The following is a 12,914-nucleotide window of genomic DNA, read 5'->3' on the forward strand; positions in this document are numbered from 1 at the left end:
TTTGTGACAGAGTCTTTCAGGCTGCATTACAGGTTGGGTTTTTTCTGGTATGTGCTGTTGTAAAATATATTCAAGGCATTGCTTAGCCACGGCATTTATCATAGGCTTACACTAATGTATACTGACATTACACCTTCTCTTTGTAGACCAAGCCACCCTCGTAGAGCAAGTGAAACGAGTAAAAGAAATTGAAGCTATTGAAAGTGACTCCTTTGTTCCACAGACATTCAGATCAAGCAAAGAAGTCAAAAAGGTAAGTTTTCAATATCCTTTCTTGGTGCATAATCCTTTCAGAGTCAGGTGGAAGCTGCGCTATTAATACAGTTCCCACTGATGAAAGAGCATCAGTGTTGACAATCTTAACTCCCACCAACGACTCTCCTGTGTTCTTGGTGTGGTGTCCAAAGGCAAACACATCTAAATGCGTAAGATTGTCAATGAAATCGGCTGGTTTGACAGTATGTTCTACCTATGCTGAGCAACTTCCATTTTAAACAATTCTATTCAAATCATACAAAACCATGAAGGTTTTTTTTTAGGAAAAGCAGAAGAATTCAAATCCAAAAGTAATCAGATATTTACATTGTAATTAAAGGTAGAGATCTGTATGTTTAATTCTGCTTAACTGAAGCCAGACTTGAAGGCCATATTTACTCCCTGAAACAAAAGGGCATTGTTTTCAGAGAGCTTTCCAAAAACCTAACTTGAGACACCCAGGTCTTAGAATTTTATGGGCATGTTGGCTGCCAGGTCTTCTAGGGGACTCGGACGCTGTTGTCTTTGGAAGTGTGCAGGCACAGGCTGTGTTCAGTTTTCCATCTGGCAGCGAGGTGTTTGGAATTATCACTGTTTGTCCCCCCCAGAATATGCGTTTTCTTGCCTTTTCAGAAGTCTCCGAGAAGTTCATGCAGCTTCTTCAGAAAGTGATCCAAAACCCCAAAGCTGCAGTTCTGCAAGCTCTCTCGGTGCCTTTGGCAATACCTTTTCTTCCACTTCTGTGTTTAGTCTGGTTGTTAGTGCATGTCCAGCATGTTCCTGCTAAGCACACTGAGAAGCATTTGCATGAGGATCATTTCGTGGGCACGTGTTGCAATGGGAAGAAAGCTGAATGCTCAGTTGAGATACTGCCACGTTTGGGAGTTTGAGGATAAAATACTTAGATATATTTCTTTTCAGTCAACAGAGCCTGCTGAAGGACAATACGAACCTGTAACTATCGGAGCGGGAACTGTTGATGCATCTGCTCCTGAAAAAGAACCCCCACCTGCCAATATCCCTACTGCCATCAAATATCAAGATGATAATTCTTTAGCACATCCAAATGTAAGTGTGTCGATATTCACTCTATCTTTAGAACAACACAGCCCATTGAATGAGAGCAGGTTCATGTAACCTAACAAGTGTTCTGCTGTGCTGCTCATCAAATAACCTGGGGTCTGAAGACCATTAACTAATGGGCCACTCCTTGGCTCAAGAAGGATCATGCTCGTTGCGTCATCCAACAGAGAATAATTACAACAGAAGTTGTTCCCCAGCTGTGTAGTTTTAGAGTTACAAATGAATTTTATAACAAAGTAGCATACTAATTTAATGCAGGGGAACTTAAGTTCCTGTTCATATCAAAATTCCTGTTCAATAAAAATTCAGGAAAAATTGCTTTTGGTTTCTCCAGCAGGAAACCTGGTGGAACTCAGAACTTGCAGGAAACCTGGTGGAACTCAGAACTTGCCCACCTTGCCACGTCGTAAAACTTTAAATACATGACAAACTTAAAATAATTTTAAATCATTGTGGCTAAACTTATGCAGATTCCTTTGTGAGCACTTGTAATTGGAAATAGGAGTGCTCATGGTAGAGTTTTTTTAAGAATTAGCAAGTTAAAAATGACTTGCAGTAAATAAACTAATGCAAGTTCTGTACAATGAACATCACTAACGAAGATCAAGAGCTGTACAATGTTACAAACTTGCTGTCTCAGGAGGAGACTGAAGCTGGAATGTCTCAACTTTCCAATTATTAAAGTCTCTACCTCTGCTAATGTATTTATATCATGTATTTTAACACAGCTACGTAGCTGGGCTTTTCCTCTGGGTAGTTCAACAGATTATAACAAATAAAAGAGAAAGTGAATGAGTTGTGCCTACTTTGCATCCCCTCCCCCTTGTCTTCCAGCTGTTTATCGAGAAGGCAGAAGCAGAAGAGAAGTGGTTCCAGCGGCTGGTTGCTCTGCGGCAGGAAAGGCTGATGGGCAGTCCGGTGGCCTGAGCAAACTGCTGTGACCATCACACACCAAGTTCTCCCTGAATGCTAAGAAATCCTACCGTGAAATTGTTTTATTTTTCTCTTTTGAGGGGATTTTATTACTCCGTATGAATTGCACAGAGAATAAATATTTCATCTGAATAAATAATGTTCTATCCTCTGTTTTTCTCCCGAGCTCGTTGCTGGGTGACTCGTAGATGGGCAGGCCATCATCAGAGCAGGGTCATTTTCTTTTTTCATACTGAATTCCTCTGGGGTGCAAAAAACCTGACGGCTCAAGGAAACGTTATTTTATACCTCCCAATCAAAAAATACATATAACCATGTAGCAGTTTAAAGATAAATGAAAAAAAAGTGTCAAAGAAAGTTCAGATTTACCCACACTCTGAGAGTTTTCAGAAGATATCAATAAATTTTCTGAGCAATTCTAAGCACATTAAAATGTTCGATAGACTGGAAAAGACAGCTTTCTATGTACCCTTAGTGGGAAATAATATAAATATTACTGGGTGTAATGGTACAGACCTTTGTCGAGCAAGACTCATGGCATACCTGTTGCTGTATAGAGCGACTGTTTTCAGTCTATTAAGTTTGTCCACGTGTGGCTTTGAAATAAGGAAAGATGAGTCCTGTTTGAACGTATCAAATTGAGCCCAAATATACTTACAAAAAAAATCTGTCCATCATCCAACAAAATGCTGGAGAGCTCAACCAAATAAATACAAAAGTATTTACTTTGTCTTTGTGAACAGTGTTAGTTTTACTTGCTCCTGCATTAAAATGGCTGTCGGTGTTACCAGACTACCTTGTCTGCAACAAAAAGTGGAACAAAAAATTGATTCCCTTGTTTCATTTCAGCGTTTTCAAATGGAAAATATTTGGCACTGTTCTGTCTTCTCATCTTCTTCCATGTTTCTTTCATAGTAAATAAAAACTCTTTGATCTCCATGTAAGGTACTAGTATAAATTCCTCTTTTTCACACATTATGTTGGATTCTTTTGGGTTTTTTTATTGCATGCAAAGTGATTCTTTTTATGTAATTCACAACCCTATAGGATGTTAAAAAATTCTACACACTGGTCTGTTAGAAGTAAATAAGTCTTAGTTAATAATGGGGTGTATCTACTATTGCTTATCAATCAACAACTAAATTTGTCCAGCAAGTCCATGCTGGAGGAGAATTGTGAGCAAGATCTATAAAGGAAATGGAAATAGCAGTTAGATAATCTGAATTGAATAGAAATATGTACTGAAATATGCCAAACATATTTTGAAACGTGGAGCAAATCATTGTAAAGTTGATTTTTATAGTTCCAGTTGCAGATTAGTGATCAGAATAACCAATAAATAATTACTCAAACTCTGTATTTTTCGTGAAACACGACTTGTTGCCACAGTGCTCTGCCGTGCTGAGAACCTGCTGCTGCCCATTCCACAGCTTAAACCTTCAACGTTACAATGGGTTGTAGCCACATCCACGAGCACTCCACCATCCCACGTGTGAGGCCTTTTTGCTTGAGGAAAAGATAGCGTGTGTTACCTAATCAGCGAGATGATACAAATTTAATTAACTATGTCGTAACATGGAAATGAAACCCGTATCAATGTGTACAAATTAATCACCAGTAACCTGGGAAAATGCACTGCTGACTCTCAACCCACACTTTTCCTAATCCAAAAAAAAAGGTGACACCTTTTGATAGTCTATTACTGCAGTCTACAACTACCTGAAGGGAGGTTGTAGCGCAGTGGGAGTCGGCCTCTTCTCCCAGGCAACCAGCGATAGGACAAGAGGACACAGCCTCAAGCTTGGCCAGGGGAGGTTCAGGTTGGACATTAGGAAGCATTTCTTCTCAGCAAGGGTCATTAGCCATTGGAAGGGGCTGCCCAGGGAGGTGGTGGAGTCACCATCTCTGGAGGTGTTTAAGAAAAGACTGGACATGGCACTTAGTGCCCTGGTCTAGTTGCCATGGTGGTGTCAGGGCAATGGTTGGACTCGATGAGCCCAGAGGGCTCTTCCAACCTCATTGATTCTGGGATTCTGTGACAATAATTATTCCATGGAAACATAGAGACGTATCCTACTTTCTTAGTTTCTTTGCTTCTAAGGTCTTCTGATGTTCTCACATTTAGCATTTAGGACTCTTGCCTATGAAGAGGTTATTTTTCGGTCACATTTTTCACTTTGCTCCGTGCTCCTGGTGAAAGGGAATGGATTGCTGATTAAGAAAGGGAAAGCAGCAGCTGTTTGCCAGTTACCCAACTAAAACACGGCGGGGTGAGGTGTGTTGTGCAGCCTGGAGAGACGGCAGCAACACGTTTTTGTCATTCAGGACTCGTGCCGCGTGTCCCCGATACATCAGCTCCAACACAAAGTTCCTCCTAATGCCAAACTACCTTAAATCGGACTCGGGCGCGTGGTGTGTAGGAGTGAAAAGATAATGCTGTAACTTGAGCCAGTGCGAGTTCTGGGAGTCAGCAAAGACCTCTACCCTGAGAAATCACATTAGCAAACTCATTGCACTCAGCCTGCTGAGCAGCCACCGTCGATTACCATCAAAGCAGGCTGAGGCTGATTTGATAACTTTTCGGTAAAAAAAAAGCCCTTCCTGATTTCTGGAGTCATCCAGCATCTCCACGACCATTTTTTTTATGATGATAATTGCTTGAAAAGGAGCTGTGTTTAGTTCTTAAATTGTGATGATTGTTACAACATTTTAGAAAGGGTTTTGCTGCTAAAATAATGGTGTCTAAGCAAACACTGCCAGCCAGGAGATCAAATGTTGCCACTGCTGCTTCAGTCCTGCTCTGAGCAGGGCTGGATGATCCCGAAGGCCGTTTCTCCATCAGTAACCCAAACCCAACCTTCTCGAGGATTACAGGTTTCCATTTGTCAAGTTACAAGCAGCGGGTTATTTTTAGTGGAGATCCTTGAACTCTAGAAGCCTGTTTCAGGAGAGATCGGCTTGAAGCCACGACTTAATCCACATATGACACAGGGCTGTGGTGACTCTTCAGCTTGCAGCAGTAATAAAAAGCAATGCTAGGAGTATTATTACTCCGGGATTTAAAATATTCACCATTTGTAATTTTTACTTTGTGCAGCATTGCCTCATTTCTTTTTTTCCTGACTGTTCCCTCCCTCCTTTGCTAAGAAAAAAAGAGCAGCAGTGGCTGGGCCGGATTGTGTGAGGGGGAGCAAGACTTAGAGTCACTCTGGAACTGCTGCTCCGGAGTGAGATGTGACACGACACGTCTGCTCTTGCTGGAAGGAAGCAGGAGCTGCAGCTCAGCCCGGAGAGGGGAGGAGGGAGCTCGGCGTTGAGCTGTGCTTCGCTTCCAGCCGGGCCCACCCATCGAGGTGCAAGGGCTTGTGCCATGATGTAAACCCAGGTGACAAGGAAAATCGCTACGTGGCTGTCGTTTTGCTTCTTTGGAAGTACCACGGACCAGGGCTGCACGGTTGCAGGGACAGTAATGGTGTGAGAAGCCTTTCGGCCCTTGGGCATCATTTTTGAACGCACTGTTTTGAAAAGGTCATTGGACATTGGAAGGGGCTGCCCAGGGAGGTGGTGGAGTCCCCATCTCTGGAGGGGTTTAAGAAAAGCCTGGACATGGCACTTAGTGCCCTGGTCTAGTTGCCATGGTGGTGTCAGGGCAATGGTTGGACTCGATGATCCCAGAGGGCTCTTCCAACCTCATTGATTCTGTGATTCCTCCTTGCCCACCAGCGCTGGCCCACGGGGTGACGGAGGGACGGGCACCTTCCTCCGCGCTGCAGGTCCCCACGGCCGCTGGACTGCCACGTTACAGTGCTGAACGGAAGACAAAACCAAATCTCATTAATTGTTGTTAATGGAAACTAAATACAGCTAACATCTGTTAAAACATCAAATTGCATTTTTTGATATCTTTTCAGTGAATTTCAGAGTATTTTTTTTAATAAATTATTGCCATTTTATTTCAGTGTTCATACAAATTACAGAGCTGGGCGACTATGTGAATTGAATATATATTTAAATAAAATATTACTGTAAATGTTATTACACGTCTACCTCTAGTTTTTTGCAGTAGAAGGGTGCTTTTATCTGACATTTACGAACAATTTATAACCAACTGCCTTTGCAAAAGCCTCTGCCCTGGGCCGGCGTTACAGGGGGAATGTAATCAGCTTTGTAACAACACTGTCAAAAGGCCACTGCCACGAAAACCACGCTTAAGCCTCTGGAAATTGCGCTGCATCTTTAAGCCTCCCTGTAAAAGAACTTAACCATAAGAAGTCAGGATACCTCATTTATGCCAATACATTTTAAATTTAAATAGTAACTGCTGATCCTTACGGAACTGACTGGGGATGGAGCACTGATTGTCTGAGTCCTCTCAAATTACCTTCAACCTTGCTCCTGACATTGCTGGGCAGCGCCTGGAACTGCCCGAGCCCCGAGCGCTCGCTAAACGTTCTCCTGTGCTTTGGGAAGTTAGGGGCTGCAACAAATATAATTAAAAAGTAATTGTGTAATAAAAGCTGTTTTTTTTTTTCGTTAGGTGAACAGTGAAAACTCTCCTTGACAATTAAACCCGACAATTAATTCTTGCCTTACCGATGAAACTAGTCATAGGCCGTGATCATTTTGGAGCTGTATAAACATGATTTGTGATAACTTATGCATTTAATATACTTGTTTTCTACAGAACTAATTTAAATATGCCTTTAATAATGTCCGCTCTACCAGCAAGGTTCATTTTTCGTTTCAAGCAGCCTAAGGCAGGCAAGACCTTTCGATTAGTTCAACTGCCTGACAAACACAGCACTGCCCGAACTGTGGTCACAGATTTTAAGCAGTGGAGAAATTTGGCTTCACCTGGTGCCAACATCTGAAGCAGGAAAGGTGCTTTTTCAGGTTCCTGTGGGAATTGGCTCTGGCAGGCGCTGGGTGAACCAAGCAGCTCTTGCTGCTGTGTAGCCCTGGCTGTGTGTTGCTGTACATTTTGCATTTTCCTTTGTCTGATTTTACAGCTTGAGGCCGTGGCCAAATTCTGAGCTCAATTTTGGCCATCTTCACCATCAACCTGATCGAGGTTTTGCCCCGGGAATACATTTGCTGCATTTACCCCCTGTGCCAGCTCTTTGTAACTATCTCTGGTTGTAAGAGAAGTGCCCCCCAACACGCAGCCTGGTAGAACAGGGTCTCAGAATCACAGAATCCCAGAATCAATGAGGTTGGAAGAGCCCTCTGGGATCATCGAGTCCAACCATTGCCCTGACACCACCATGGCAACTAGACCAGGGCACTAAGTGCCATGTCCAGGCTTGTCTTAAACCCCTCCAGGGATGGTGACTCCACCACCTCCCTGGGCAGCCCCTTCCAATGGCTAATGACCCTTGCTGAGAAGAAATGCTTCCTAATGTCCAACTTGAACCTCCCCTGGTGAAGCTTGAGGCTGTGTCCTCTTGTCCTATTGCTGGTTGCCTGGGAGAAGAGGCCGACTCCCACTGCGCTACAACCTCCCTTCAGGTAGTTGTAGACTGCACTAAGGTCACCTCTGAGCCTCCTCTTCTCCAGGCTAAACACCCCCAGCTCCCTCAGCCGTTCCTCGTAGGTCAGACCCTCCAGACCCTTCCCCAGCTTGGTCGCCCTCCTCTGGACTCGCTCCAACATCTCAACATCTTTCTTGAAGTGCGGGGCCCAGAACTGGACACAGGATTCAAGGTGAGGTCTCGTCTCTCGGTGCACGGGTTTGTAGAGGAGTCTGTCATCTCCCACACGTGTTGCCGTCAGCCACGTGCGCTGCTGAAGGCAGCATCAAAGCCAAGTGGCTTTGCCCCAAGCTTCAGAAAAACAACTCGTGGATGCCGTGGTGCTGGGACCAGAGTAGGATTTTTTTCTCTCCCTCCCAGTGCCAGAGAGAGGAGTTGCCAGGATTTAAGAAATAACTATGTCATCTCACAGAAGACTCTTCAACTTCAGCATCTTCAACGTGTATTTTTTGGTCGTTTGGCCGTTGGGAACTGCAAAATGAGACGGCTGCAAATGACTGAAGTAGCTCAGGAACAAAACTCTCTCTGCTTCCTTATACGTTAACGTGTGCTGCCAAAGTTTTTATAAATCAATAGTTACTGTTCATGATGGCAACGGAGCCCATTTAAACAAATATTATTTTTGGATCAAATCCTGGAATCGATGATAAACGCTCCCACTGGGGCCAAGTCTGGACTGTTTTTTTGTTATGTTGGGGTTTTTTTTTAAGAATGAGAATATGTATATTTATATACCTCAGTTTTCACTCAGCTAAACAGAAACAAGAACAGAAGATAGAGGGAAAGGTCACAAAATTAGGGCTGATTAAAAGAAATGCTGTTTCACGTGATGAAAAATTAAACTCGGGAATTTATTGCTACAAGATGTAATTAAAGCCAACAACTCGGAAACTCAAGTGGATTTATTGCTTGTATAGATGATTTGAAAAGTAACATCCAAGTACTTTTTTAAAAGAAACAAAAGCTTATCCTGCAGGTCTTGGAAATAAATTTGTACTACACTGATGCGCCAGGCCGAGGGTGAATCTGTGAATCTACCAGCATATACTTCATCAATTCTTTCAGCTGTCTCAAAGAAACACAAAATAATCTTGTTCTTTTACTTTGAAGCATTACAGAGATGGAAGACTTCAAATACACTTGACACACCATGAGGATCTCTCTTGCAGCCTAAACGATATTTGTTGCCCTGCCAACAGCACGCAAGCATTATTTATTAGTTCATGCATTATTGATAATCCTCTAATTTGTGTGTGATGGGAGGAAGTAGGTCTGCGAGTGAGTTATAAATGGAAGGCTATCAACAGCTTGGAGAAGCTGGTGGCAATCCTATATATAGCGAGTCCCAGCACACGCTCTGCTGATGCCACAAAACATGTTTCTTACCCACCAGTGGTGCAAGTACAGGGTTAGGAAGCTCCTTCAGCCATGAGTTTCTACTACAGTTTACGTATAATAGTTAGCCAATTTTTAAATAATCAACTTGCAAGAAGAGGAGCTTTTCAGGGTATTTCCTAATTACATACAGGGCGCAAGGCAAGTCTCAGAGTGAACACAGAAATGTTTTCTATCACCAGTTCTTGGGTGAGAAAATGGAAGATTTTAGAATAACAGTAACAAGACAAAAATCTCTTCCTATAAAAAGCAGGAATTAATCTTCCCCCGTTTCCATCTTACATAAAATACGGTTCAACTTATCTACTTAATGCTGACAATACACTTCTGAAGAGGTATTCTGTATTTCGTCAGAGACAAGAGCAAAAAGACCTCTGGTTAACACCGAGAGAAAATTTCACTTCTGCCTTGCTCTGTTTACTTCATTAGGGTAATTAACCCACTTTTAAACCAGCTGATGTTTCATCAGTGTCAGACCAGGCATCTTCGAGCACCAATGATGAGGCTGAGAGAGTGTCTCATGATTCAGGTGAGATTTGAGGAGAAAAGTCTCCTGCTAATGAACTAAGAAGTAGTTACTCTTTTTTTTCTTGGTGTCTTCAACCCAGGTATTTCTTTTTAATGTTACTTTTTAAGTTTGATATGTATTTCTTTTTAAAACAAGGGAAGCTTGCAATTTAGTTGTAATAATGACATATTTTAAAATCTCACAAACAATATTGCCCTTTGGTGTACGATCTTAAAGTGGGTTCTGGCTCATTCTCCCAAACCAGTTGCTGGCTGGCGCTTTGCCTATTTAAACACAATTAATTAAATGCAATTCTCACCCCCAAGTGTTAAGCATCCCTCCTGGTTAAAAATAATCCTTGTAGAGAAACCGTAGCTGTTGACTGCCCAGATATAAAGTCAGAAATATTCCTGTATTTCTCAGCAATTGCACCAAGTGTTTTCCACATACCTGGGTATGTTTTACGTAGCTCTGCTCTTCTAAATAAGTTGATCACAATCAGGATCTTTTTTTGGCCTTGCTATAATTGATTTATACTCTGGATGGAACCGAAAACATAAGCCAAAGGGAACTAGCTGTGGAAAAGAGCCACTCGGCATGAAGAGTTAAGATGAACAGATGTCTTATTAGGAAATGTTTGGGGCAGGAACTTCAACACATATCTTTGGAATCGAGAGAGAACAGAGAATTATAAATACCAACAAAACGTCAATAGAGCAAAATGACCTTTTGTTCTAGATGAATATGTTCGACAAAGCTCTGAAGTCTGAATCAGATTTAAATAGTCATATCACCCAAATGAATAAGAATTAAGAAGGTAAATTAATTCCTAAGGGAAATCACTGTAGATCTCATTAGTTCAGGAACAAGATACCTTAAAACTTTTAATTAAAGATAATATTTACTGCAAATGAATACGAGTTGGCAGGTTTCAGCAGAAACCATAATCTCATTTATGCAAAGTTTTCTTGTATTAAGGCAGACATCATTAATCTCATTGGAGATGCCCTCCAGACTGACAGTGCTGTAGCACCGAGGTGATTTCTCACAGAAGTCTTTTTATCTACACAAAAGAAATCTAACTCAAGCAGACACAAACCATAAGAAGGCCTGAGCAATTAGAGATATCACTCTGTGCAAATAGAGTACTGACTTTATCATGTTAGTGAGCCTCTCATAATGAGCTCACTTCTAACGGGGCCCGTCTTCCCACTAGCAGCTGAAAAATTAACAGTAACTAGAACTCATATTGCTTCGTTATCTGCACAGTAATCCAGCTCTGGATCTGCTCTGACTTGGGAAGAAATCCCATCTTTTGGAGTCAGAGTCTGCATAAAATTAAATAGCAACCTGTAGATGATCTGATGTGCTCTAACAGCTGTTGGAAGGCTCCACATTTCTGTTCCATCCTTGTACAGAACAGGTAATGGGTTTCCTTTTTTATAAGGCTGAATTCATACAAAGGCTCCACTGCACTAACTGAACTTGTAGTCTGGTTTGTATCTGTGGCCAGAAACTGTAAATAAATACTGTAAAAAAAATACCTAGTTAGGTTTTGGTAAAGACTGCAGACAACCACACTGAAACCAACATTTTGAGAAGATAAAGCTGCAGGAGGATAAGAATTTGCAGGATTTTGTATTCGACGTGCTAATTATGTTAAAGAAAACTCACTTTGCTGGTTTGTAGCAAGTAATAAGTAAACACTCCAGCATACCGTGTCATGGATGTTAATGAACTGCTGTAATAGCAAAATTGATCCAGGGCATCTGTCTATTAATCACGATATACTGACAAGTAATTAATAAATGAGCACTGTATATGTTGTAATCACTATGGTAAAGCTACTGCATATTACATTTCTAGTATCAACATGCTCTAGCTTCAGCGGAGTTTTAAAGAGCTTTAAAATCCATGGACTGAAAGACTAACTAGAGTGCAAAGGACAGTGTTACTACAATGTTTGTAATATTTGTGTGTGTGGTTTGAAACAAAGCTGGAATTCTGTCTCTGAGCAAGAAAAAAGTTCCTTGATAACATCATAACTGGCACAAGATTTCGTTACAAAAAGCCCCAAAGCGACAGAGTTCACTTCCCTGCCTACTGCCTGATTTGTTTTATTTGCTAATCTTTCATCAGAGATGTACAAACAGTTCACAGGCTTCACCCGGATAATCAATGGGGAACCAGCCCTTTTTCTGTCAGCCTTCCCTGCCCACCAGTCAGTCAGTATAAACGTTCTCGCCGTAACAACTGCTCCAACATGGAGTGCATCTCAAGGCTGCAGTATCACCACTTGCTGGGATCTAAAGAGAAGTCTACATCAGTAGACAGCAAAATCAATGCTCACTCGATTACTGATATTTTTCAGAAATATTGCAGGCTCAGGTCATTCATCTTTTATGTCGGTTTTGCACTTTGGGCCAAATACCAGCAGAGCTGCTTCTGCGGCATGATGGATCTTAGTGGAACGAAGGATCCACTTTCATAACTGCCATATAAACACGCTGATGCTCTCTAATCCCACCTGGTTATCTAGGGCACATTTTCTATCTTTCCCCTAAAAACTGGGATATTGAAAGAGATGTGAGGAAAGGAGGGAAGAGCCTTCACGTGCCTCTCAACAGGAGAGGAAACAACCCCCAGGCTCACAGCTCTGAGAATCTTTGCCATCTAGACCAGGAGAATTTTTCCTAACATTTTTTCTCCACAATTCTCCCATTTTATGCAGAATGAAAGTGAGATTCCTGTACCTCTGGACTGACCTTTGATACCCTTCACTCCAAGATCAAGTCTTTTGTTGAACTTCGGACAGCAGATGGACCCAGACATGATACCTACATTTTAACCTCTGGTTCTTTCAAACTGTCCTCCTCCAGAAGTAAGTTTATCTATAACCACAGTTCTTATATGCTCTGCTACATGTTCACTCTGCTCTTCAGGAAACCTAGATAAGAGTCTCCATGTATTTGCTCCATTCTTTTATAGAAACCTTCCTTTGGTGACCATGCCCAGAGACAGGGGTTGCCGAGGGGTTTCTCCTTTACAGCTGGGCACAGGACTGCTTCTTCTTGCCAAGCAGACAAGGTAACTACCGTAAGGCCTCAGAAATGGGATATGCCCTGTGAGTGCTCAGCTGGCGTGGCGTGAAAGGTAACCCTGAGCCACAACCGGCTCCGAGGGCCGCCCGCAGGCCCACCAGCAACTGC

General features: G+C 42.2%; 1 protein-coding gene across 3 annotated transcripts in view; it reads left to right on the forward strand.

Annotated features, from left to right (window-relative positions):
• The window catches only part of RSRC1 (arginine and serine rich coiled-coil 1), a 150,344-nt gene extending 146,760 nt beyond the window's left edge, over window positions 1–3,584 (forward strand). For 2 of the 3 annotated variants that reach the window (XM_068406655.1, XM_068406656.1), the window contains 3 exons: window positions 147–253; window positions 1,177–1,323; window positions 2,173–3,581. In XM_068406655.1, coding sequence (XP_068262756.1) covers window positions 147–253; window positions 1,177–1,323; window positions 2,173–2,265 — 347 coding nt within the window. In that variant the 3' untranslated portion in view covers window positions 2,266–3,581. Of the gene's footprint in view, window positions 1–146; window positions 254–1,176; window positions 1,324–2,172 lie in introns of all 3 variants that reach the window. The other variant, XM_068406657.1, reaches the window with a different exon arrangement.
• Window positions 3,585–12,914: the final 9,330 nt, after the last annotated feature.

This window comes from Nyctibius grandis, chromosome 8 (assembly GCF_013368605.1).
Source record: "Nyctibius grandis isolate bNycGra1 chromosome 8, bNycGra1.pri, whole genome shotgun sequence".
Classification (NCBI taxonomy): Eukaryota; Metazoa; Chordata; class Aves; order Nyctibiiformes; family Nyctibiidae; genus Nyctibius; species Nyctibius grandis.